The sequence below is a fragment of the Hetaerina americana genome, unplaced genomic scaffold, assembly GCF_022747635.1.
Source record: "Hetaerina americana unplaced genomic scaffold, ioHetAmer1.1.p SCAF_211, whole genome shotgun sequence".
Taxonomy (NCBI): Eukaryota; Metazoa; Arthropoda; class Insecta; order Odonata; family Calopterygidae; genus Hetaerina; species Hetaerina americana.
Window position 1 is genome coordinate 225,966 of NW_027286777.1, and position 24,423 is coordinate 250,388.

The following is a 24,423-nucleotide window of genomic DNA, read 5'->3' on the forward strand; positions in this document are numbered from 1 at the left end:
TTAACCTCTGCCATATGAATATGTAAATAGTAAACTATATTTTCGGTTATGAAAAATCTAAGAGGAGAGGAAGTAGTTACTTGAAAGTTCTACCGCTCATTTATAATGTTCACTATTAGGGAATTTCCGGTGAACAGTCTAAAACTTTTGTAGAGGGAAACCTTAAGCCTTGCCAAATTAACATTTAAAAAACAAACGAGGACAAAAAAATGGGATGAGAAATCTGCATTATTAAAATTTAACCAATTTGACGTAAAAACCTATTTTGAGACACTATGAAATAGGAAACGTTTACTGTATTGATATAAACCCAATTTCTTTGACCAATTCATTAATATTTGGGTCTGTTAGCAGATATTTGGAAAAAAATTCTTAGAGAGACACTTTGGATATTAAACCTGCAATGAGATAACGAGCAGAGTGAGTAGCTATTTATACTTTAATGTTTGCAGTTAGTATTAACGTAAGTTAACCATCCTATTCCATTTGAATCCTGGAGACTGATCTTCTTATGCACAGCTGCATGAAGCTATTGTTTCCTTTCGCGTGCCGAAGAAATTAGTCATGGAATTTTTTAATGGCTTGAGATTTCATGGAAAAAAGACTACACAGATATACACTACATTACTTACCATTGAGAGATTAACACTAATGTAACATTTTAAAGGATAGAATGGGATAAGAGATAATTGACTTGGTAATAACAGTTTAGAACTTCGTGGTTTTGTTTGATAACAGTCGGGTATTAATAATAAAGGTAGCAAAATAATAGCTGTTTAATTTATCTCTCATATCCATATGTATGTTCTAATATTTCATTTTCTCTTTTACTGCTTATTCCTAATGCAGAAGATTATTTACCTTTTGAAGAGTTGCGTAAATTCCTCTCGGGTCCTCCAGCGGGTTATATCGTCCATATTGGCCGACGTTTCGATGTCCGACTCGGTCATTGTCTTCAGGGCTTCTGAATGCTTTTGAAGAGTGTTTTTTATTGAACTTTTTCATATTTGGTCATCCTTAACAGGGTTTAAGTACATGATGAAGTGAAATATATTGTCTCAACTAGTCATCAATCCAATGTTCCCTTAGACACAGGTATCTTATTACTGCTCTGCTCTCGGCTAATATATTTTATTATGCAAGTTCACTTTGATGCCTTCCAACATCTGTTTTATTTCCCTGCAGTATTCCGCTCATTGACTACCATATTACTCCATTAGAGTGTCACGTCGGGAAACAGGTTTGAAAAGGTTCTCACTAATTATCTTAAGATATTTCAATGCAGTTTTACTTCGTTGAAATTTCGATTAGCTTTCCGATGTGTTCCATTTATTTTAATTATGTTCTTCTAACATCTCATTTCCATCGATTCCAGTCTTATCTATCATGATGTAATCTTAGACATAATTATATACTAGGGCAGCGTGATAAATCAGTACACACATGAGTAGATTACTTGGCTACTAATGAGAGGGCCCGGGTTCAATTCTGGTTGACCCCTCTGAGCTTCGTCTCAAGCTCAAGCTTAGTGATTTTTTCGAGAACCAGATCTTCTTGGGAATGTTGTTTGGTGAAAGAAACTATCAACTCCCCTTCCATTTTCATGGGTGAATTTCTCACAAGGAATAGGACTTGATATTACGTGAACTCTATCCACACCAACCAAACAAAACCCTTGGGTTGATTGCTGTAGTTGGAGTTTTATGGTGTTACCTGATCTGATTGATATTTAACGCCAAGCTTATGATGAATATTTTAATCTAATAGTTCCTTAATTCAAGGTAAATTTTTCTCTCTATTCAACAATATTTCAAACGAAAGAGTATTTTATTTCCTCGGGCTTTTCTGCTGACTTTGAAAAAACACTAACCATTGATTATGTGGGCATCGATTACTGTCTAAAGGAATATTATTATATTATCCATTAAATGCTTTACCGGGTTATTCTAACTGAATTATTATTTTAAATTTTTTGAGATTATTATTTATATTGGTATTATACCGTTTAAGGTAGGTGGACTGAGCGAAGATACATATCTTTGTTATACCTTAGACCCAACATTACAGTTAAACCCTTATTTAATTCCGTATACCATTCCCCTCCCTTCATTCAGCCCAGCGTGTCCATCGTTTTGAAACCCTTCCTTGTTCACCTTACGTTTCCACCTATCGCTAATTCAAACTCTCTGCGTTTATCCTCTCTACCTATTTTTGATTTATCCCAACAACCTTCTTTCCTCCTACCTAGCAGTTCCTCGTATATTTTCCTTTTCGTTCATTGAGACATTTCAAAAGCATCCAGCCTACCTTTATCGTCTTGCTTCAACGACCATGTATCCGCGCCGTACAAAACCACGCTCCACATCAAAGTTTTAACGAGCCTTTTCTTAACATCCTCACTCAAAGTCCCTGTCATCAATTTCCTCCTCCTTGTGAAACTTCTTGGACAAGCATATTTCCTCTTCTTACGTCTGTATTACTTTATTCAAAACACTTCCGAGGTAAGCAAACTGTTGTGAATTTTCAAGTTTATGACCTTCCATTTTAATGCTTAAATTAGCTTTCGTTTTTCCAAAAGCCGCATAACCCTTCGCTTTGTATTTTTTTAAAGAAATGATTTGGGAAATAAAATACATGGATAAATTCGTTTTTTCCACTTCATTTTATGCGAAAAAGAGCGAGTTACGCACCAGATTTATTTGTCAAGTAAGTGAAAGAGTTCCGCAAAGTTTTCCCGATGCGGTTTACGTCTTATGCATTACGCAACCACCTGATACTCTTGTCTGGTCAATTGAGTGTGACCTGCAGCGAATGCAGTCTTCGGTGACGCAGTTCTCATCAATCCTCATCTGGGTTCCCTCCTCACCCCTCCAGAGTTAATGCTCACCAGCCCTCCTTCCCTTCCATTTCTCCACCATCCCCCGCGTCTCCCTAAAGAAGAATGCCTGCCTAACGAGGAGACGCCGTGACGGGATGGTGTTCGGGGGGATGGAGAGGGGGAGGTTGAAGAGGAGTGGGGGAGGGGGGGAAGGATAAGTGGGGAGACCTAAGGAGGAAGAGAAGAGGGATTGGAAAACCGGTCTCGTCCCCGCCCTCAACCTCCGCCCCTCTCAAGCGCTCAGACGCGGAGGGAGCAACTTGTTCGAAAAACTTTACCCGCTCGGTAGTTGAATGAAATATATTCTTAACTGAATTCAATTAAAAGTTAAGGCCCGATGAAATAAATTTCAGTCAAGTTAAATCAGAATTAGCTCCTAAGTCAATCCTCGAGTTAATTAAAAAAAAATTATATGTATTTTTTTACGGCCACGAAAAACTCGTGTCAAAAAATTTGTCCATTTCTCGAAGAAAAAAAAAGAATCATTGAAGCACTTTACGAACGGTTAAATTTTCTTAAATATGGAAGGAGTGCCAACTTTTCAAGTTACGCTGATCTTTCCACTCTCCCTCCATTTTGATTGCTACATTGCTACCAACCTAAAATTATTCTAATCAGAATTCCTTTTCGAAAGAAGAATTTGCTTCTAACGCGCCCAATTTGGAATATGTTTTTTGTCATGAAATATTTCTACTCTAATACGAATTAGCATCCAAGGTGCCACATTCGGATTAAGTTCTTTTAAGCTAGAATAAACTCGTTTTTTGTGATTACTATACCCCAAGGAACCATCAATGCAGTAAAACAGTTCAAGTATTCAGTCCTAGTATTCACGAATCCGCAAGGTCCGAATACGTGTATGTTGTTATAATACAAGGTACTTAAGGCTTGAGGAGAAATAAGAATGTTAAATCGGGCCCTCTGAAGCAGAGTTATTCATAAGAAAGTAATGAATTCATTACCGAAAAAAATGATGTTAAGGATACTTATTTATGGGATAGAAAGCTGGACTTTGAGTGAATGCCAGAAAAGTAAAATTTAGGTTGTGGATATAGGGAGGATAAAAAGAAGAAGTCAGCATACCCAAATTAAAGAGGAGAAAAATGAAGAATTAGACCCGTCTTGGACATGAAACAATCACTTGTACAAAGAATTCGGAGGCGATATCTCCAATGGCTCCATTCGAAGGATGGACGAATCAAGATGGCCAAGAACTCTGTTATAATGGTCACCACCAGAAAGGAGGAGACGTGGACGTCCTGGGAAAACATCGAGAACACAAATAGCCTTAATGAAGAGGGTAGAAGGTTCGAAAATTGCAACAACCAAGGAGATTGGAGAATAGGAATACAGAATAACCCCTATAAAATGGAAATGCCCTTAAGAGTTATCTACAAAAGAGTTTTAAATATTTAGCATAAAATTAAATTCACGAGTCGAGGCAAAGTGTCTCCCGTAAAATTTATCTAACGAATAGCCCGGACTAATAAACGTTTCATGCGTCACTATCCATGTAAGTTATCGTATTCATCAACAAGAAGATACATTATAAGTCACCGCTACGGTGTGTTAGACCGGAATGAATTAGTTCCACCGAAGGAATACGCAACTTAATGAAAGATTTGGATTCATAAATAAAATGATTGAACGGTAATCGAACCGGGGCTGGTTTTGATGGCTTGTTTGACTCCACATTGCAATAAGCCATTAGGCATATGAAATTCACTCCTTGTGGATAATAATGGGGATATATATTCTCTCAGTCCACCACTATTCTATTTTCAAAGGAAGATCTGGTCCCAGAAAAATTATGCAATATATGCGATAAGTCGGTGTGACGCAAAGTTGAACCCTAGCAGTAGCCGGACAGGACCCGCTACCACGTTCTCCATACCACACCTCATTGGGAACTAATTTGGAAGTTTAATTCAGGAAAGAGAATATGCATGATAGAATGATAAATTCGCAGCACTAATAAGCTGCAACTTGTACTTTAACAATGTTAGCCTAGCTAACTGTTGGTACAAGGAACACGTTTTTTAGGAGATTGGAGTCGATATTAATTTCTCTCACATAGATTTCCTCTCCTTTCACCGGAGACTTAGTAATTCCCGCTAGAATAATATATATGCAAAATATAGATGTATTTTTATTCTCCCCCTCGTTTAATCACACATTAAAACTCATTACTATTCCGTACAAATAGTTATTGAAAAGTGTCATCCGCAGTTTCAACGCCAGGACACGGTTACATAGATGTTTCCTGGATAGTTTGTACATTGTACTGATTTTTAATTGAAAGCCAACGGGATTACCACATGATAAATTCTTGGTTTTGCATAGGGAACTATTAAGTTTTTTACTAACTTTAATTGAATATGTCCGCTACAAACCTACTGAATTTACTTACTGGTGTAATAATATAACCAGTGATTACGAAGTTATTCTTGTATTTAATTAAATTTTCCTAATGCGACCCAAAATCTAGAGAAAAAGAATATGCTTTGTAGATTGTTTTGATGGAAAAAAGTGCTTTGACTGCCTTAGGCGTCTTCTCACGGAAACGACGCTGCCAATAATGATGGTTCTTGGGAATAATGACAAAAGCTAGGATGACTGCTGGTCCTTCGTTGATTTTGGTCCACAATGGTTCTCACAAATTAAAGTACTTTGAAAGCAAAGGGAGTAATAACAAAATTAATCTCTTTTGAAAATAGACCCGTAAATATTTGCAAGTGAATTCCTACGTCGCGTCGCACTTTGTAACGATATAACGTTGGCCTAGTTTTGAGGGACCCGCTTCCCGGCAGGTAAATTCGGCGGACTTGTAAAACTAAAGTGTCCGCCCCTCCTATATACCCTCTGAATAATGTCTCGTCACACGAAACTATGCAATCGTGGTCAAGCGAAGCCTTGTGCGGACTTGGGCGACCACGACCCGTCGAAGTCAGGCAAGCAGGCAGGCAAGCATTTGCAATTTGCTCTCCGGATTTAAGCCCTCTGTCGCCGCCGGAATTCCGGTGAAGTTTTGCGGATGTGAGTTGGTCGTGACGGGCCCTCGAAGGTAGTAGTCGGCACAAAAGAACCTTTAAAAACGACCCTACCCCCTTTCTCTGCCGGCCGGCCGGTCCTAGGTGCTTTGGCTAGGGGTGGGGGTAGGGGTCAGACTGGCCGAGGTCGTTGCTTGCTTTCTTTCGGGGTCGCTTTGGTCGCCTCGTGCGATGAAAATGCATGAGACAGAAAGGTGCAAAGGGGTGCAAACGAAATATTTTCGCTCGAAAAATTATGCGTCAAGGGGATGAGGGTTGGACGACGTGTTGTGGGGGTTGGTTGAAGGAGGAAGGATTTGTCAAGTGTGAGATGGAGAGAGAGAGAGATGAGGAGAGGTTTTCAAAGAGAAGGGTACCAAATTCATGAATTTTCATCGTGTTGCGGTTTTTGGATTCGCGCGGGTCGGTCGGTCCTCTCTGGTGTTGGTTGGGCGTGCGTGTACACGCTCGCGTGGGCACGCACACGCCCGTGCGGATGTGAGTGTGTGTGTGTTTGGCTTTGACGATCTCCGTCGAGGGCGCTTTAGGTCGCCGTCGGAGTGAATCCGACCTTTAAGGAGGCGACGGATCCGAGTGACCTCCGCACAATCAACCGTGAGACTATTATTCCCGACTCGGAAAATCTTTCCTTTACATAGTCATTTATACTACTATTCCACTGTCTTCGGAATCTGAAATACAATTTTAAACGCCTAAAAAACGTGATTCAAAGAACAATAAGTGAAAAATAGAAATTTTTCTTCTCCTGAGAAAAAATTTTATCTCCTCTGGGCGGAAAAGATAGAAATCTCTAAACTCTATCGGGGTTTTAGAAAGTCTGATTAGACGTTTACTGGATAAAACCCGACACAAGGGTGGTTGGGCTTTTGTAGGATTATCTTCGGTCTCGCCACCTGGATATTCCACTGCCATTCTCGTCGCAATGAGCTCCCTCAACAATAGTTTCTACCTCCTGATGAAGGATTCAAATACATTTGGTGCTTGGCATGAATTTTTATTGAAAAGGATACGAATTTTGTGTGATAGATATTAAAAATCCGATTGATGGGATATTATTAATTTAATATCTGACTGTATTTTCATCCCGTTCTCATGTTTTGCTATTCTTTTTCGTTTATAATATTTTCCTTTGGGTTTTTTATGAATACATTTTATCCTTGGTCATTTTACATCTATTGCTGATGTCTAAATAGTTCATGTCTCCCTTCTAGATTTTCCCAGTAATAATCCTCATTTGAACTATTGATTTAATGATCAGCACTTTGAGCTCTTCAGCATGAGGTGATATTTCCGGTGGGGCGATCCTTAATCTTGGGACCAGATGCCCCTGGGCCTCGCCGCGTCTTTTCACGGAGTGCATGTGACGGCCCTTTGCTAGGCTAAACTAGTTAAGTGAATTAATTAAATACGCCCGTACTCTCGCGGAAAATTTTCCACTTATAATTAATTTTGAAATATAAGCGTGTTTGAAAAAGTTAAAAAATATATATTTTTGTTTAATACTTTTTATTCTTGGTATGATTAAAATCTTCGCTCACTCCTTGAAATTCACTTTGGCACTCATGCTCTCTTGCGGCATCCTTATGAACCATAAAGAAAAATCCCCGAGAGTGTGTCTTTTCTTCACGACACTCGAGTTTTACAGAATCGGATGCTTGTATTCTTGAAACTTATAATAACGTGCAAATCCGAGGGGAGAGAGAGTCAGGATCAAGGGAGAGGATCGAATCGCATTTCAAATCTACTCACTGAACACTTTCGTAGTGTATAAGGCCGATAGGGGTATGATCCATTTGACAATATGAAAATCGGACAATGGAAGGAGAGAGCGGGTAAGGCATATACTGCTGAATTTTCTTTAAAATACACATATTTTCACCAGGATTACAAACTACTTCTCTCCAAAGTCTGTAGGCAGTTGCCAGCTTGACATAAAATGGGAAGGGGGGTCAAAACGTTTTTTGTTGGCGTTCATTGTCTGACATTAACAGAGCATGGGATAATTACACGCTGCTCTTAGAGGTAGAGGGGGACACGCAGGAAGGAAAACTCATAAATGCGTTGAATTGGAAGCTTCATTTACGAGACACCTCGCCATCTGGCCCATGGGTGCGTGGAAGGGTAATTTAGGACGCGAATCACGAAGTGAATTTAGGGGAATGTAATTTACACGTTTCTCACTATTTTCGCCATTGCTTAACCCATTTTAGTCTTCAAGTGTTTCTCTATTGAGATGTTGTCGCGTATAATGCGCAGGAAACACTAGTGTTGAGTCTTTGCATAATCAAAAGTTCCCGTTCCAGATATCTATAACTTTCACTTCGTGATTCCACAGTATTTTATTTAGATAATATCCGGACTTTGACAGTAAACGTCATCATTCAGGCTCTTGCATGCTTTAATAGCAGTTGTTGAACGGTGGGTTTTGAATAAATCGCGAAAATTATTAGAATATAACATGGTCTATTAGAATGTCAGGAGGTTCTTGAGCACTTTCCAGTTCTCTTTGGCACAAATGCTTTGGTACTTCGGCACATTGTTATTCAACTCCACATATGTATGCTTTAAAAATCCCTTCATTTCCCCCAGCCAGCCATTTGTTTTCATCCAGTTTTCACATCCTTACCTGCCTTTCCCTTCTATCTGTAGCATATCTACAATAACCTTTTCTGCCATCTTCAAGTAACTATAAAAACTATGTCTTCCCCTGTGACACAGAGTATTCCTTCATTTGTCTTCCTTTTCAAAAAGAAAAATTATTTTTCCTCGTCATTCTTACAGTTTTAAATATTTTTAAAAGTAAACCGAAGTCGATGGTTTCGTGTTGGTTTATGGCCTGCACTTCTGGACGTTTCGGGTTTGAATCCTGCATGAATCAGCTTTTTCCATCCAGGGCACGAGACTCTTGTCTTTGACCATGTTTTTTGTTACTAAAAAGATCGATTAAATTGTGCGTCATTAGATGTGCATGCATAAAAAATGGAAAGATTATTATTTTTCAAATGAAATTAACTGGTCGGAAAGTCGTGGAGGGTGGAAAAACATAGTCTAAAAGGAAGATCATAGATTGCTATGCCCATTAATTTATAAGAATAATTTATAGCGTACGTTCAACACCTGCGGAGCTCACATCATCAGTTAAAAACCTGTGCGTTTCACCTCGTAAAGATACTGACGCTGTAATGCCGTTGATGCGATAGTGGTATATATTTCAAATTAATAAGTGAACAGTACTAACTTTGATATTAATTTTATATTATTATCTGGTTTTTCTGCGTCCCAAAAAAAGTTTTACTGTAGAATTGTTAAAAAAATTGCAGATACGATGTCTGGCAATGAAAGATAACAATGATTATAATAAAGAAGCCAACAAAATAATAAATAAATATGCGATGTCACATTCGAGATATTTGGCTAATATTGGGGAGAGCTGAGGACTGGAGCATAGTGACTGTGGATATCGTCCAGCCGGCATTAATTAGTACGTTTCTCCATTATATCCTAGGTTTTTGATTAACTCAGAAAGATACTTCTCAGCTCCGTAGCTTCTTGGGTAAAAGGTAGTGACACCCGACTAAACCCTGATTGACAACATATTATTCTAAAGTCACAAAAATCTTCATGAAAATACCACAATTACCCTATATCCCTAGCTAGAGTAAAGCAATTTTAGTGACAGATATGTTCTATTTCCTTGAATACCGCTCGCCTAATCTTTTCCTGCCTCGATCATCCTTCAGTGTATCTTGTTGTAACAGTACTTTCAATGCACGATTACCTGCCATTCTCCTCATTATTTCGACTTTATCCCTGACAACCGTTCAACTCGCCTATAACGCCTTTTTCTTCCCCTTTCGCTTCACTCTACTCTCCTCCAATCCATGTGAGCATAAAATATGCCTCCCCTGAAGCACGCCCTCTTGTTGATCTGGGAGTCCCTGAAAAGTTGCTATTGTTGCAAATGGTCCATGGGAATGAACTGTAACCAAATGAATAATGGTATTATTAAATTAAGAAATAGTTCAATAACTATCGCGTAAACAAAGGAAACGAACATATTCATGTCCGAAAAAAACCTAATTTAAAATCTCATTTATTCTAAGGAAGTTGAAAATGACGTTAACTTTGAAACCAATCCATAATATTCAACGTTTTCATTCGTAGGTAATTTGATTCTCGGAAGATTGAAGGAAAATATAATCGAATATTAGTATAATTAATTTTGAATGATATTAAAACCAAGAAATATTCCTCATTGGGCATCCACGTCCCTCCCCCTTGGTGCCACATCTAAGGTCATTTATTATACTGAAATATAAATATCACTAAATACTGTATGAACGTTGCCAAACAACGATATTGAATAGTGAGAAAATTTAAAAGTTACTTAGTACTCTGTTACCTAAACGCCTCTCGTTTAGATAACCTAAAACATATAATCCCCATTCATTTCCCTTTCATTCAATCTATGCGTATAACAACCATGCTCGGAAGCATATGCTCGATACACTGCATAATTAGGATATCAAATTCCTTATTATGTAGCGTATCGAGCATTTACGACTTTACATGAATCTTATGTTTCTCCAATCAATCTTTACCTCTCTCTGAGTGTGTGAATCCTTGATTGGCTCTCACAATTCCGCTCCTGATATCCCTCATACCACTTATCATTCCCATCTCAATTATTATTAAAAAAGTTGAAGGTTTCTACGTGAGGTGTCTCAAGCTACCTAAAATGTTATTATAGCGTTCTTATTTCTTGTAAATACCACTGATTTACTTATCTATTATTTATTTCTATGATAAATATACGAGTATATGGTATTATATATGCTATGTGTATATATATATATATATATATATATATATATGTGTGTGTGTGTGTGTATGTATGCATTTATAGCATATATATATGTATAGTATATATATATATATATATATATATATATATATATATATATATATATATATATATATATATATATATATATATATATATATATATATATATATATATATATATATATATATTAGCTTACTTGAAGAAGGCCTCTGAGATGGCCGAAAGCTCGAACAATTTACCTTGTGAGTGTCCTATTAAATGTTGCTATTCTATTTTTGTTCTATTGTGCCGTCCCATTGTTATATATACATATATATATATATGTTTATATATATATATATATATATATATATATATATATATATATATAACATTTGGATGGCACAAATTGCACAAAAATAACATTTATAACTCGTGAAAGAACACATTCACGATCACACACAGAAATTAGAAGCTTCTGGCCTTCTCTGAGGTCTTCTCCGGTCTGACATGAAAGAATGTCTGGCAGAAAGTCGAAAGCTTCAAATTTCTGAAAGGTGAGTGTTTTTTACTGGTTTATCTATTTTATTTTTGTGTTCTATATTACCGTCCAAATGTTACATTGCCATTTTAAGTACTTCTACGTCATCTATTCACATATATATGTTTAAATAAATAAATAATTATATATATGTATAAATATATATTATAGTATACTAGGTATGCATGTCTACCATCACTTTGAATCTGTGATGAACCCAGGAATGACTAAAATCTATTGTCTGAATGGCTGGTTAAAGGTTCAAAATTCATCTGGTAATTTTAATCCAATTTAATTCTTACAACCATCCATCCACTTACCTATTTCATCATTACATCGGAGGATACTTTAAAAATCACGTGGGTTAGTGGACAATCCTGTCACGCTCACCCGTTTATCACTCTCCCCATCCTGTCACTTCTCCCTACACTATCACTAAAAGAGTCCACTCACTTCACTTGTCCAGTCTTTGTCAAGCGAAGAGCATATCATTTCAACGTGACATGTTAATGAACTCGTCAAATAGCATGACCCTCCCTGTCACAAGGCCTTTTGCATTCTTATTCAAGGGAGCGTATATGATTTTTGCACATTTTTCCACCGCTATTCCCCGTCACACCTTTATTCTATCCAAATCGCTCGCTCTCCTTCACAGCGAAGGCCGAGGTTGGAATCTCTGGCAACTGCGAAACGAAGCCATTCCTGGAGATTCTCGTGGCCTTCATATAAATTCCCCGCCGGAGGAGAAAAAAATTCACATACTTTTTTTATCGGAGATAATTAAATCCTTAGGGACTGAGGGGATTTTTTCCCATGTTCCTTCGTCGTGCGTTCCTTAAAAACTTGACGGCGTCGGAATATTTAAAATTCAAGGATCCGCCTCCCTCTCTTTCTCTCATTCTCATGATTTACGAAATTATGAAATCTCCGGCCCTCTTTTCCTTCTCCGATACGTCGTGAAAGTCGTTCGTGAAGGACATTTTTATTTTGCGAGAGGGAAAAAATGCAGAGCGCGGTAATTCTGACGTGGAAACGTGGATGTCGCCGGGGAAATTCTCCTCTCCCTGTAAAATGTACAATGAGTTACGAATAAATGAGAAAGTTCGGGTTTGATTACGCGAGGATCTAGGCTTGAATAAATGTTCGTTTCACTGCCTTTGTTCACATCCATTTAAAAATGATTTCTCATTCCGAAACGTTGCAGTAGTAATTTTAAAAAATTCCGCCGAGAAAATTTTTGCATCGTTGAGAAGTAATTTATAAGAATCATTAAAATTGTTGCTCCATTTTTAAACTCAACCGACCTTTGATAAAGACGTTTTGAATGCTGAGAATACGAAATATTTTTTCTTACTTGCGAAAAAGTCCATCGCCGAATTGAATTTCATTTTTCATCGTCCCATAACTACAATTTACGGGCAATAACGACTGCCATCTTTTACGCAGGTAGGAACTTACTTATTCGTGGTCTACCTTACTTCCTTCTTCATTTTATTTCATGATTTAAACTAATTTCATGTTGTCTAAAAACTACCGTGTCCAAAAGAATCAGATCTATTTACACGTGACCCGCTAATGAGTAGCCGATTACTATTCTTATTTTCTAACTCTCCGTCAAAACTATATTCTATTTATACCAATCAGATTAAACATAGACAGACAGGTACTGTGCCTGTATTCCTATGAAGGAAGAGACTTCGCTTTTCCACATTAAAGTTTTATTTATAACATAGGTTTCATTACAGAGTAACATTTTCATTTTATGTATAGTATATATGTATATACATGTATGTATATATATATATATATATATATATATATATATATATATATGCAAACCTGTGATCCGCTCTATTCCGTCTTCCCCACCTCTCCTGAGTTCGTCTTTTATATTTGTTCCTATCCGTTTTCCTAATGTCTATTCCATGTGAATGAATATGTCTATATATATATACACACATATATATATAAAATACATATTATATATTATATACATATATGTATTCTATCCTAGGCTTTTCTATATTAAAAACCTTTTTGCACGCCGTAGGTTTCTAACAGCGTAACATCATCAGGACATTACTTGGTGATAACATTTGTTTATGTGTGTTTGTATATATATATATATATATATATATGTATGTATATATATATGTATGTATATATATATGTGTGTATATATATACATATATATATATATATATATATATATATATATATATATATATATATGCATACATAAAACCTTTAATGTGCACATGCATAGGCTATGGCCAAGTTATGTCCTGAAGGTGTTCTGCTGTTACAAAACCTAGGTCGTGCATATAACTTTTTTATGTAGAAAACTCAAGTATTTTCTTTCATAATGAAGGATTTCCGCAATATTACGCCAAAACAGAAAATTATTCAGAGATACAAACATATACAATTCCCCGTAAGCCACTCCAAAGGCTTGTGGTGGGGGTTGTTAGGAAACCATTCATATTTGCGGAAACCTTAGTTGATGCGGGGTGGAGCAGAATGGAAAAAAGACAACCAGGATAATTAAAAATGTTTTTTATTTCTGTAAACTACATTTAATTTTATTTTTTCATTTGGTTTTGAAAATGGTTTCATCTAGATGACGACTTTGGTTAGCGATGCACATCTTGAGTCGCTCAAAAACATTTTCGGAATCTCTTCTCAGCATATCTTGCGTTATTCCTGCGATTAAATATGGAATTGCTTTATTAACAGCTTTTAAGGTCTTTGACCAAACTTTGTAAACCTCAGATTTGAGACATTCCCAAATAAAAAAAATCACACAGGCTCAAATCCGGGAAACGAGAGGGCATGGAACATCACCTCGTAAGGAGATTAGGCTGCCGGGAATATGTTGTTGGATGTTTTGGCGTGAACTACGGTCGGTATGAACCGTGTCACCATCCTGTTGAAACCAAACGGCTTCTGTGTCATATTCCTCACCATATCTTCCATTTTGGCGAGAAAAAAGTTCTCCAGCATCTCACAATAGCACACAACGTACACAGTAACAGTTGAACCTCGAGATGCAAAAAAGTAAGGCCCAATAATGCCCATGGAGGCCACAGCGTACCAAACTGTCACTTTGGGGTAATGGTCTTGGGTTAACTTCGTGAGGGTTGTCGCCCAGTAACGAAAATTTTGCTTATTTACTGAGCCGGAGAGGTAACAATCCGCTTCATCGCTAGAGCATCGCACTCTCTGTCGCCACCACACTATCATGTTTCATAAAAAACGTTTCTACGACAAAGCCACGATTTTCACCAGAACATTGTATAGTGATTACTAAAAATGGCGTTTTTCCCCCCATATAATGCCACTACTCATACTCCGTTTATTTACCTGCGCGCTCTTCAGTGATTTTTTAAAAGTAGAAAGTTCATTCTGTCTCACCTGCCTATTCATTACTTTTTATTGTTTACTATATTTCTAATCAATTAATTATTACGAACGAAATTTAAAACGAAATTAATATTTCAATATATATATGCATACATATCTTCGAAATGGAACGCTCTTCGGTGACGCACAAATATATATATATATATATATATATATATATATATATATATATATATATATATATATATATATATATATATATATATATATATATATATATAGTCTATGTGTGTGTGTGTGTGTATGAATATGCTAATATACAAAAAAGAATTTGAGCATATACACACATGTATGTCTAAGTGAATCATGGCTAAATTGTTCTGTTATACTAAACGATCAAATTTTGTGTTTTAATTCATTTTTTCGGGCACTGGGGTTCGATTTTCATATGAATGCGTATTCTGTGAGAGAAGAACAAAGACCTTAAGGTGAGGGAGGTAGACATCGTCTGTAAAGATGTCGACCTCCCTTATGTTATTAACCTTTGTAAATAGGTGTCTGAATCCTTAAATATTTATAGCATGCATTCTGCCCGTGTCCTTATTTCTAAGTAAATCTTTTGTATCTTTTGTAAATCTTTTTTTAGTATCTCTTTGCTAATAGCGAATAACAAACGATTGCTGCTAAGGTGAGAGTAAATTCCATTAATTTATGTAGAGAAGAGTATGGACCCTATAAGAATATTCACGATGCATAGAGAAAAAAATTCAGATCAGCATCATATGTTGTACAATGTTGTACAATCAGTAGCAGCATATTATCCTGTCTTGGTAACGAGCATTGCAAACGAAATGCTTGACAATGTGTGAATAGTTCAATAACCTTTTCCTATCCGGTTACTGAGCTGAAAGGAGGACAACAAAATATTTTTGCTGAATCTAATAATTTATAATGGAATAAAATAAGTCACTCTGATGATGAAATTAAAAAAAATGAATGTGTGCCCATTTTTCTTAAGAGGAGTAGGGAATTGGTGGTAGAGAGTTAAAAAGCCTGTGGGAGAGGGATGGGATTTGGGTTTTAAAAATAGGACATGCAGGGCATGGGAGTGGTTTTGGGATGGGGCGGGGATTTAAGGAGTGGATTGGAGATTCTGTACCTCCAGAAATAATCATGCACCTCTAGCAATGTAGTTTACCTTCTGAAGTGCCAACCATGATCTATCTTTTATATTGGACAGTGACCCCACACTCCTCAATGTTAGAATCAATAGCCACCGTGCCTCATGCAAGAATTCTTCCCTGATTGGCATGCTCCCAGTCCCAAAATACGCCTCCGAACACAACACTCCCTTTGATAAATGCTGTAGTGTATCCATTTTAGCATCTCTCCCACCCTCTGACCCTCCACAGAAACTCAGAACAATAGAGCAGGCGTTTATTTGGCTCCTGGATTCCTGGAATCACCCAGGTTTAATATAAGAAATTAATTACCCCGATCCTCACATACTTTCATCCCCCCTCCGCTCCCAACACCTTCCATAAAATCCCCACATTTTTAAAAATTCCCTTTCCAAATCTTCCCCGCGCAAACCTTTCCCCACCTTCCCCTTCAATTCAGCGTTTCCAGTCACTTCTTTTCCTCAGTTACTCCCTTCCCTTCCTTGAGAAAGGTGGCTTGGACCACTGAAAATACGAAAACTAATGAGTTTCTTTTCATTTTTGTGTGTTTTTTGTATTTGTCCTTGACCGTTAGTGCTAACTTCATATACATTATATGTATATATATATGTATATATATATGTATATATATATGTATATATATATGTATATATATATATATATATATATATATATATATATGTATGCATATATATACACCCAGATATGTAGTCTTGTAAAATCTTTGTACCTGAAGATATTATGAGTGCATTGGAAGGGTTTTTATCGTAAAAAATTATTTTTGCAAAATCAGCAAAGCTTTTTTCTACTTTGAATAACTTACGTGTAGCTGACCTAATGATTAAAATTAATAAGCTAAAATAAAGTAAAATTACTCTGCATGGCTAGAGATTATTCTCAATAATGGACATGTCAGTAATATGATAAACTTCACTTTATAATAATCCACATTTAAAATTTTATTTTAAAATAAGGCATACCACTGAGGAAATATCTTTACCGCTGTACCGACTATTACGTCTCGCGCTAAGTCTTTTTAAAACCCTTAAATTTGGCCCTTACTCTTTAATTCTTCCACTTTTGTCAAGTAGGCTACCTTAGACGGTTGAAGTATTTACCATGCGTGTGGTTGCCATGCACGGTATTGATAATCGAATATCGTGGTTGAATGGAGGGGCTTCTGGCGAATCATAGGGCCTCGTGCCATCCACGAGTCTGGCAAAAAAGGGCACGTACTTGCGGCCTTTGTGTCGTCGAGGAGAGTATTACTGGGAGAATGCGACAAGGCCGTCCAATAAAACTCTTTATCGGGGACAGCGCTCTCCTACTATCCTCTGTCGACGTTTCATTCTCTTACCGCCGGGCGCGCTGTTGAGCCAGTAATGCCTCGCATTTTGTGGCATCTATGATTCTCAATTTGTACTCTCAAATCATTCATCTTCTAAATACGACAGTCTTGTCACCATAAAACTTTTCTTCTCTGATCCGCTTCTGCTTCCTTTATCGCTTTTGGTCCCCATGATATTATACGCTTCTTAAGTCTTTTTGCTTTAGCTTCTCCTTTCATATTATCCTCGTTAAATGTTTCCGTCAAAGGGAACGTTTCATTAAGATCTTGCGCCGTTTTGACATAATTTTACTGGATTATATTTTCTTCATCCAATATTTTTTGTAAATTTAGTTCCCGTGAAGATATTATTTTTTTTATCCGAAGAATCTATTTTTCGGCAACTAGTTCCACGCTAAAGTAATCACTTTTTTTTAGGCTAACACCCTATTTTCCAATTATCTTCTTCAGCACGTCATGAGAATACTTCATGAGAATCCTTTTTCGTTTCAAGTTTTAAGTATCAACCAGTTAGTGTATAGTATTTTTGAAAAGTCAAAACTATTTTGTTCTAAACCTCAGAACTTTATGTCTTGTAGTGCGTAATTATAACCCCCAAGCAACTAAATATTTATTTTTTACATAAGAAACTGGTCAAGCCTCAAATTATCGTATATTTGAAGTAGTTATAGAGAAGATTGTTGTCACTCGCACAAAGATGCGCAGGAACTTTATTCTCTGACCTGAGGATCCTTTAAAAGGAGGATATCAGGGAAATTATGAAAGTGTTGAAGATTTTCCAATGAAATGAAACTGGGCGCTTTATGCGGAAAAATAACGAGAAACCCTCGTTACCACCGATTACCTTGAGGAATAAGACAAACTTTTTAAATTCACAAAAATTTACTAATACGATACTACCGGTTTCATCACATAGGTCACATATTCAGGTACCGTGATGATACCTGATTGAAGGTTGAGCCCAATACCATTGAAATCGAGTCCTTTTTTATCGTATCATTAAGAATTATCATAGATTTCGCTCGAGTGGCAAGCGTAGTGTCAACAGCACCACTCAGCCTCCCTTTGGCCGGCAAGTGAACGATTCGACCGTTGAATAGGACGCCGGTGAATCGTTGGTAACTTGGTGCCTATCTAGGGTGACTTGAAGAGTCGATGAAAATGGTCGAAGGTAATACTACGACCTGATATATTTGAAGATGAATTAGTCTTTAATACATTTGGAGTTTCTTATTTTCAATTCATTTCGCTATCTTCTTTGCCAGCGCAGAAATTGTGGGTTGCGACTATAAATATTTATGAAAATTTATATCACATGATTCTCTCCACTCTTTCGTTCGTCGTGGAAACGCTTCCTTTCGCCCCGCTGGCTCTCTCAAAGGGAGAGGGCGCAGTCGTGGGAATCGAGATGAACGTAACATAATACATATGCAAGTGCATAAATTATCCCTATCAACACACATGAGTCTAGCATCAGTCTTGTTCTCTGCGGTATGTTGATGAGAGGGGTTATTTATTTTTCTCATACGTACGACTACGTTCTATTCTGTCTTTCCAGTTGGATTTTTCACAAGGTTAATTTTTATATGCCGGATGAGTCCACGCTTCATTCCGTGAATAACACGAGGGGAAGTGATGGCATTAGCAGAAATTAATGAACTACGTGGTTTTAAAGGAAAAAAAGTTTTGATATCTCCACCACACTTTTTATTATGAGAACTTTCCTGGCCACATCCGTATGAAATGGCGTGCGTGTTTGTATTTTATCTAAATATTGTGGTAATCGTTCCCGTAGGTCTTTTTTTTGGGGTCGTTTTGGAATGTGATAAATGATGTACCCAGTTGAAAGCTAAGATAAAACATCCTATCTTTAGTTTTTGGCTCCGGAGGAAGTCTAATAGGCAACTGTAGATCGTTACTTCACACATTTCCCTCGAAGATACTGTTTCTTTCTTGGATAAAACCAAAGGAAATCACCCATACCCTTTATAATAGGGTTTTATAACTCAACCAATGTAAAAACTGGCTTTCATGGCATGTAATAGTTTAGATGAGTCGATCACAGTCTTAATATCTGTTGAAACTCAATGCTACAAGTGTTTACCTCGACATCAAAATGAAAATTATGGCCCAAAAGACGTTTTCCAAAGCTTTATTGTGAATAAAAGTGAGAAGCTGTAAAATATATGTATACGATAGACTCGTAAGGGCGCTTACAAATAAATGGAAAACCTGATAAAACTGCTATATTTATGTATTAATTTAAACGTAATCGATTATATAAAGTAAAATGTTTACAATAATTCTTTTAATTGCATTGTTATTATTTATTGACGAAGAGCGAGCATTTATTTTGGAAATTTCTTGCCACATAGAGGCTGGCTTTGTACGATTCATAGAAATTATTTATCTTTATCCAAAAATAAATGCTGGCCTCTATACTTTATCACTAACAGGCAATATCGAGGGGAAAAAATCATTAAAATACAAATATAAATTACGCTTAGGTGGGAATCGAACCCACGACCCCTGACTGAGGCAAGGACTTTTCACCACAGCAATGAGGTCGGAAGGTTACCTAACATCACGGCAATGAATTGTCGTTGTGGAATTCTTGTACAACTTCAGAGTTTAAAATATGTTTCCCTTCGAATTAACCGTCTTCGACTTTTCACATTTTTACTTCCAGTCAAGTATGCCAACTCCGTTCCTCCCTCTTCCTCACATACCTAATTTTACCCTTTCCATTGCATTATATTAAAGGTACTTCAGGATGAATTTCCTATCAATACCAATTCAGTCAAATTTTTTAAGGAGCAATGATTAAATGATCCATAAGATGTTGTTGAACTGTCGAATCATTTAGAAGTTATCGGTTGTTTAGAAGAAAAAAATGGCAACTGCTTTTATTTCCCATGTTTCACCAACCTCTGAACGATAGGCTACGTAGCACAAATGATAACACGACCATTGTGATGTTTTGAATCCAATCTTTGAGTGGTTCGGAATTTAACGTTCCATGTTCTCCATCACTTCCTCAGGTCCGTGTGACGCGTGACGTAGAGAGGACGTCACTCACGGTGGACGGTGTGACGCGCACCAAGGTGTCACGCGGCCGCGAGTTCAACTTCGGATCGCTCCGGACCAACTCGGACGTGTTCGTAGGGGGCGTGCCGACGGCGTGGTATGGCTCCCGCCTCGCCCTCCTCGCCCTGCCTTCCGTCATCTTCGAGCCGCGCTTCGGTGGATCCGTGAGGAACCTAGTGTACGCCGACGAGGAGGTCGGCGTGGCTAGGAGGCAGGAGGTCAAGATGAAGGACTTCAAGGTGAGTCGAACGAACTGGGTTACGTGGTGCTTGAGGGGAGGCGGGTGTGGGTGGGTGTCATCGTCATGTTCCTCCCTGGTGACCCTCGATCTTCCCTCCCCGAAGGTGTGTCCGAGTATATGGGTACGGACACTGGACCAAATCACCTCAACTACAACTTTTCTGGTCGTTCTGAATGAGTTAAGTTGAAGGATATGCTAAACCGATGCTGACCAACCTGTAACAACACGAAAATTAATTTCCTCATCATTAAGTCGTTTTTATTGTTTTTACTCGACTCCTTTTCATTATAAGGGAAATAATTGCGAGGAAAATACAACTTATAGAATTTTACGTCTCTTCATTTATCTAGCAACCACTTAACTCCTTTTGCGGCATCATCACGAGCATTGTTATTCAAAACTTATCAGCAAGGCTTTAAATATACCACTTTTAGGTCAAGGAGGTTGGAATCTAAGGGGTCGTGGGAAGATGGCAAAAGATGGAGATGTCCGATTAGGCGAAGTTTTACAGATACATTGAACAAGTAAAAAAGATACAAATCAAATATTGTGGAATCTTACAGTGTATTTTCTTTGTTATGAAGAGCATATTTCACCCAAGAATGTCGGTGACTATTAATTTGACGTAAGAAATATTAAATCATATTAAGCACGGTCAAATTTGTAGAAAAATCAATCTCCTTCCATTTGTCGGGTCAAAGTATGACAAATATTATATTTTCCCAGTCAAAATTACACATTTTTGTAAATATTGTTAAATTTGACTAAAACACTTTGCTCCTACGCATGCATAGCGTTTATGACTAACTTTGTGGAATAGTTTCATCATGCAATGGAGCAAAATTGAGCAGTATTCGACGCAGTTTATTAATCTCATTATCGCCAATATTAGCAGGAATCTTAATGGAATACTTGTGACAGAACCTTTTTAATTCTAACCGAGCAGACATTCAAAGAACTGCGGGGGATAGAGCAACAGTTGCACTTTGAAGGAATCATCCCCTAATGCGCATGAATTTGCTACGATTACAAAGTCTACAATTTATTCGTCTTGACCGGAATTCGAACCTGGATATTCAGAGTGTAAGTAGACGCCTCGGTAGCTTAACTGGCTGTAGCACTCGGACGTATCACATATATAGGGATCCATGTTTCACTCTCGGTCCAGGCGAATGATTTTTACAGGTTTTGAATGTTTAGTTCTAACAAAACACGTTTAGTATTATTTATTTCTGTTCAAAATGTGTGGAAGACCAAGCATGCCTTCCAATTTTGGTACAATTCATTCTCCCCATCAACATTGCCCTTTAACTCCTTTTAAACTTTTACACTCTGTTAAATCTTCCAAATGTAATAGTTACCAATTTTCTATTTTCCGAAAAGAATATTGCCACCTATTTAATTATTGCCAATTTTTTCATTCATCCTCAAATCCAAAAAAAAGCAAACGTTAAACAATAGCTTGACATCTGATTTATAGAATTATTAAGTGAAATGATTAAAATTGTTCAGCAAAAAGGTTAAAGGTTAAAAATTTCTACAAATAAGTCCTTAATTTGCAAAACATATTAACTCTTTAATGATCCTCATTAGAATCCCTTTGGAGAAACGAGTTAAATGACGAACACAAATCTTTCCTACGGTTTCCCATTTGAAGGCGCATAGAGAAAAAACCTCATAATTTGTCAAAACCCTGTAAACCCAGGGAATTTGATTAAATCTAAGGACAAGTTTGATCAGTAACAAAGATTGTCTTGTACATGTTAAATCGCACAGTTACTATAGAGGTTTTTATTTTAATCAACATGGCAGAAATAAATTAAAAAGAATGTGTGTTGATACTAGAGATCTACAAATATTAATGACTCTTTGAGTCAAATGTTGTCATCGCCTTAAAAGATACTGATCATCAAGGAGATTTAACTGATGCCATTGACTGAGGGTTCAAAATTGATTTTTAGAATATCATATACATATAATTAGATAAATATAGAGGGTGCGGCAACATAACTGTCTTTTTCATAAAGCAAAACCCTTTTAGAAAAGGAAGTTATGTTTCCGCACCCTGTACTTGTATTGTGCTTTTGAAATTCTCCAAACATTTGATACATACATTTGAAAATTATTTGATTTAACATTTGAATTATATGACAGAGTATAAATTTTCAATGTCTATGACAATGGCTATGGAATGACCATGGCTATTCACTCCTTTCCATTTTGGAAGAAAATTTCTTCCCTCCGTCTCTTACTATTGACCTTAGGTTTCTGCACTAAATACTTTTTCTTCTACCCTCTCCTCTCTTATCCTCTCGCAAAATAATTCTTCACTGTATACTAGTCATCTAACTCTATCACCAAACATCACCAAACCTTCATCCCCATTCCTTTACCCCCGCCAGCTTAATGTATAAAGTTCTCTTTGACTTTTGAATATGCCGAGACATTTATTCGTTTTAATAATCCCTAAACGTTTAAGTTTCGGTGGGAATAAATTGTGTGGAATATAGATAAGTTCAATATTTTTCATTTTGGGCCATTTTTTTAGTGCAAAAATCTATCTTCTTTCTGAAACACGAGTTCGTGTTGTTAAAGGTATTTACTGTTGCGGTGTTTTCTAGTGAGTAAATACCCCATGGAAATGATAGTGAACATGAATAATTTGTTAGCGTTACTCAACGGAAAACTCTTTTATTCCATAGGGATATAGAAAAATATGTCAAAGGCATTCATAAACAATGTTTGTTTCAGTTTATGCATTTGCAGTTTGCTTACATTGTCGCAATAAAACTCAGTCATACAAGTATGCCTCGCACACAACATAGAGCTTTTAGTTTAGACTTTCGTTTTGAACGATTCGGGAGAGGTTTCCACTGTCTGAGCTGTACATAATTTTTTTCTCTGCATTTTCCTCTCACGTGCGTGTCCTTTGATGCTATGTTATTTCGTCGAGGACTTAATTGGATTTTGTCGCAGCGCCTGGGAACGATATCTGCCATCAGGAATCGTGAAATTCAATAATCATTCCTAATTGCACTGTATCGTTTTCGTGAGAAAGCTTGATCTAATTCCGGCAGTGTTGTTTCGCATTTACCATTTCTTTTGTTTAGTTTATGTCTCTCGTGCCCCTTTCTTTGAAATACGGTTTCCCCCCACGGGAAATCAGTTCCACGGTTCGTTCCTCCGTGTCTCACCTCAATGAATTGCCATCATCCTTTTGCTGCTTACAGTACGAGGTTTGTTCAAAAGGTTCCCGAACATTTTGAATAACGCGCCTCCAGTTGGTTATTTTTGAAGCCGCTCGGAGGCGTTGTGTCCGCGGAAACTTCCCAAGTAACCACCTTCTAATACTTTGTTTATTTATATATTTTTTGCTCATTGGTTGACAAGTTTTCTCGAATGTCAAGGTGATGTTGACTGTTTCTTTCGATGCAAAGGGGGTTGTGTATCACGAAAACCTACCTAAAGGCCCGTCAGTCAACACGGGTACCTGAGGGTTATGGAACGCCTAAGAGAGAGGGAATCAGGTGAAAACTGCCCAAACTTAGGAGGAGCGGCGTGGTGGTTTTTTTCACCACCATGACGCGCCGACTCATTTTCCTCTCAGAACTCGTGAGTTTTTAGCCGAAAACAAGACAAACACAACGCTCCCTCACCCACCCTGACCTCACCAGACCTGGCTCCAAGCGATTTTTTCACTTTCCTTAAATTGAAAACCCCGCTCAAAGGAAAAAGATTTGCTACGATTCGACAGATAGTTAAACTTTTGACGGAGATGTATTGCGTTCCACGACTGTTTCAAAAAGTGGAAACACCTTTGGGAAGTGTGTACGTTGGGGAGGAGACTAGCTGGAAGGGGACCCTGGCCAGTAAATTGTTTGTGAAGTATTTTTTGTAATAAAAAAGTTC

The 24,423-nt window shown here is 37.3% G+C and overlaps 1 protein-coding gene across 1 annotated transcript in view; it reads left to right on the plus strand.

Moving 5' to 3' along the window:
- The window catches only part of LOC139688659 (neurexin 1-like), a 184,938-nt gene extending 163,418 nt beyond the window's left edge, over positions 1-21,520 (plus strand). Inside the window, exons 2-3 of the mRNA XM_071586228.1 lie at positions 20,228-20,512; positions 21,461-21,520. Of these exons, the coding sequence (XP_071442329.1) occupies positions 20,228-20,512; positions 21,461-21,520 (345 nt within the window). The remainder of the gene's footprint in view (positions 1-20,227; positions 20,513-21,460) is intronic.
- The last annotated feature ends 2,903 nt before the right edge of the window (positions 21,521-24,423 follow it).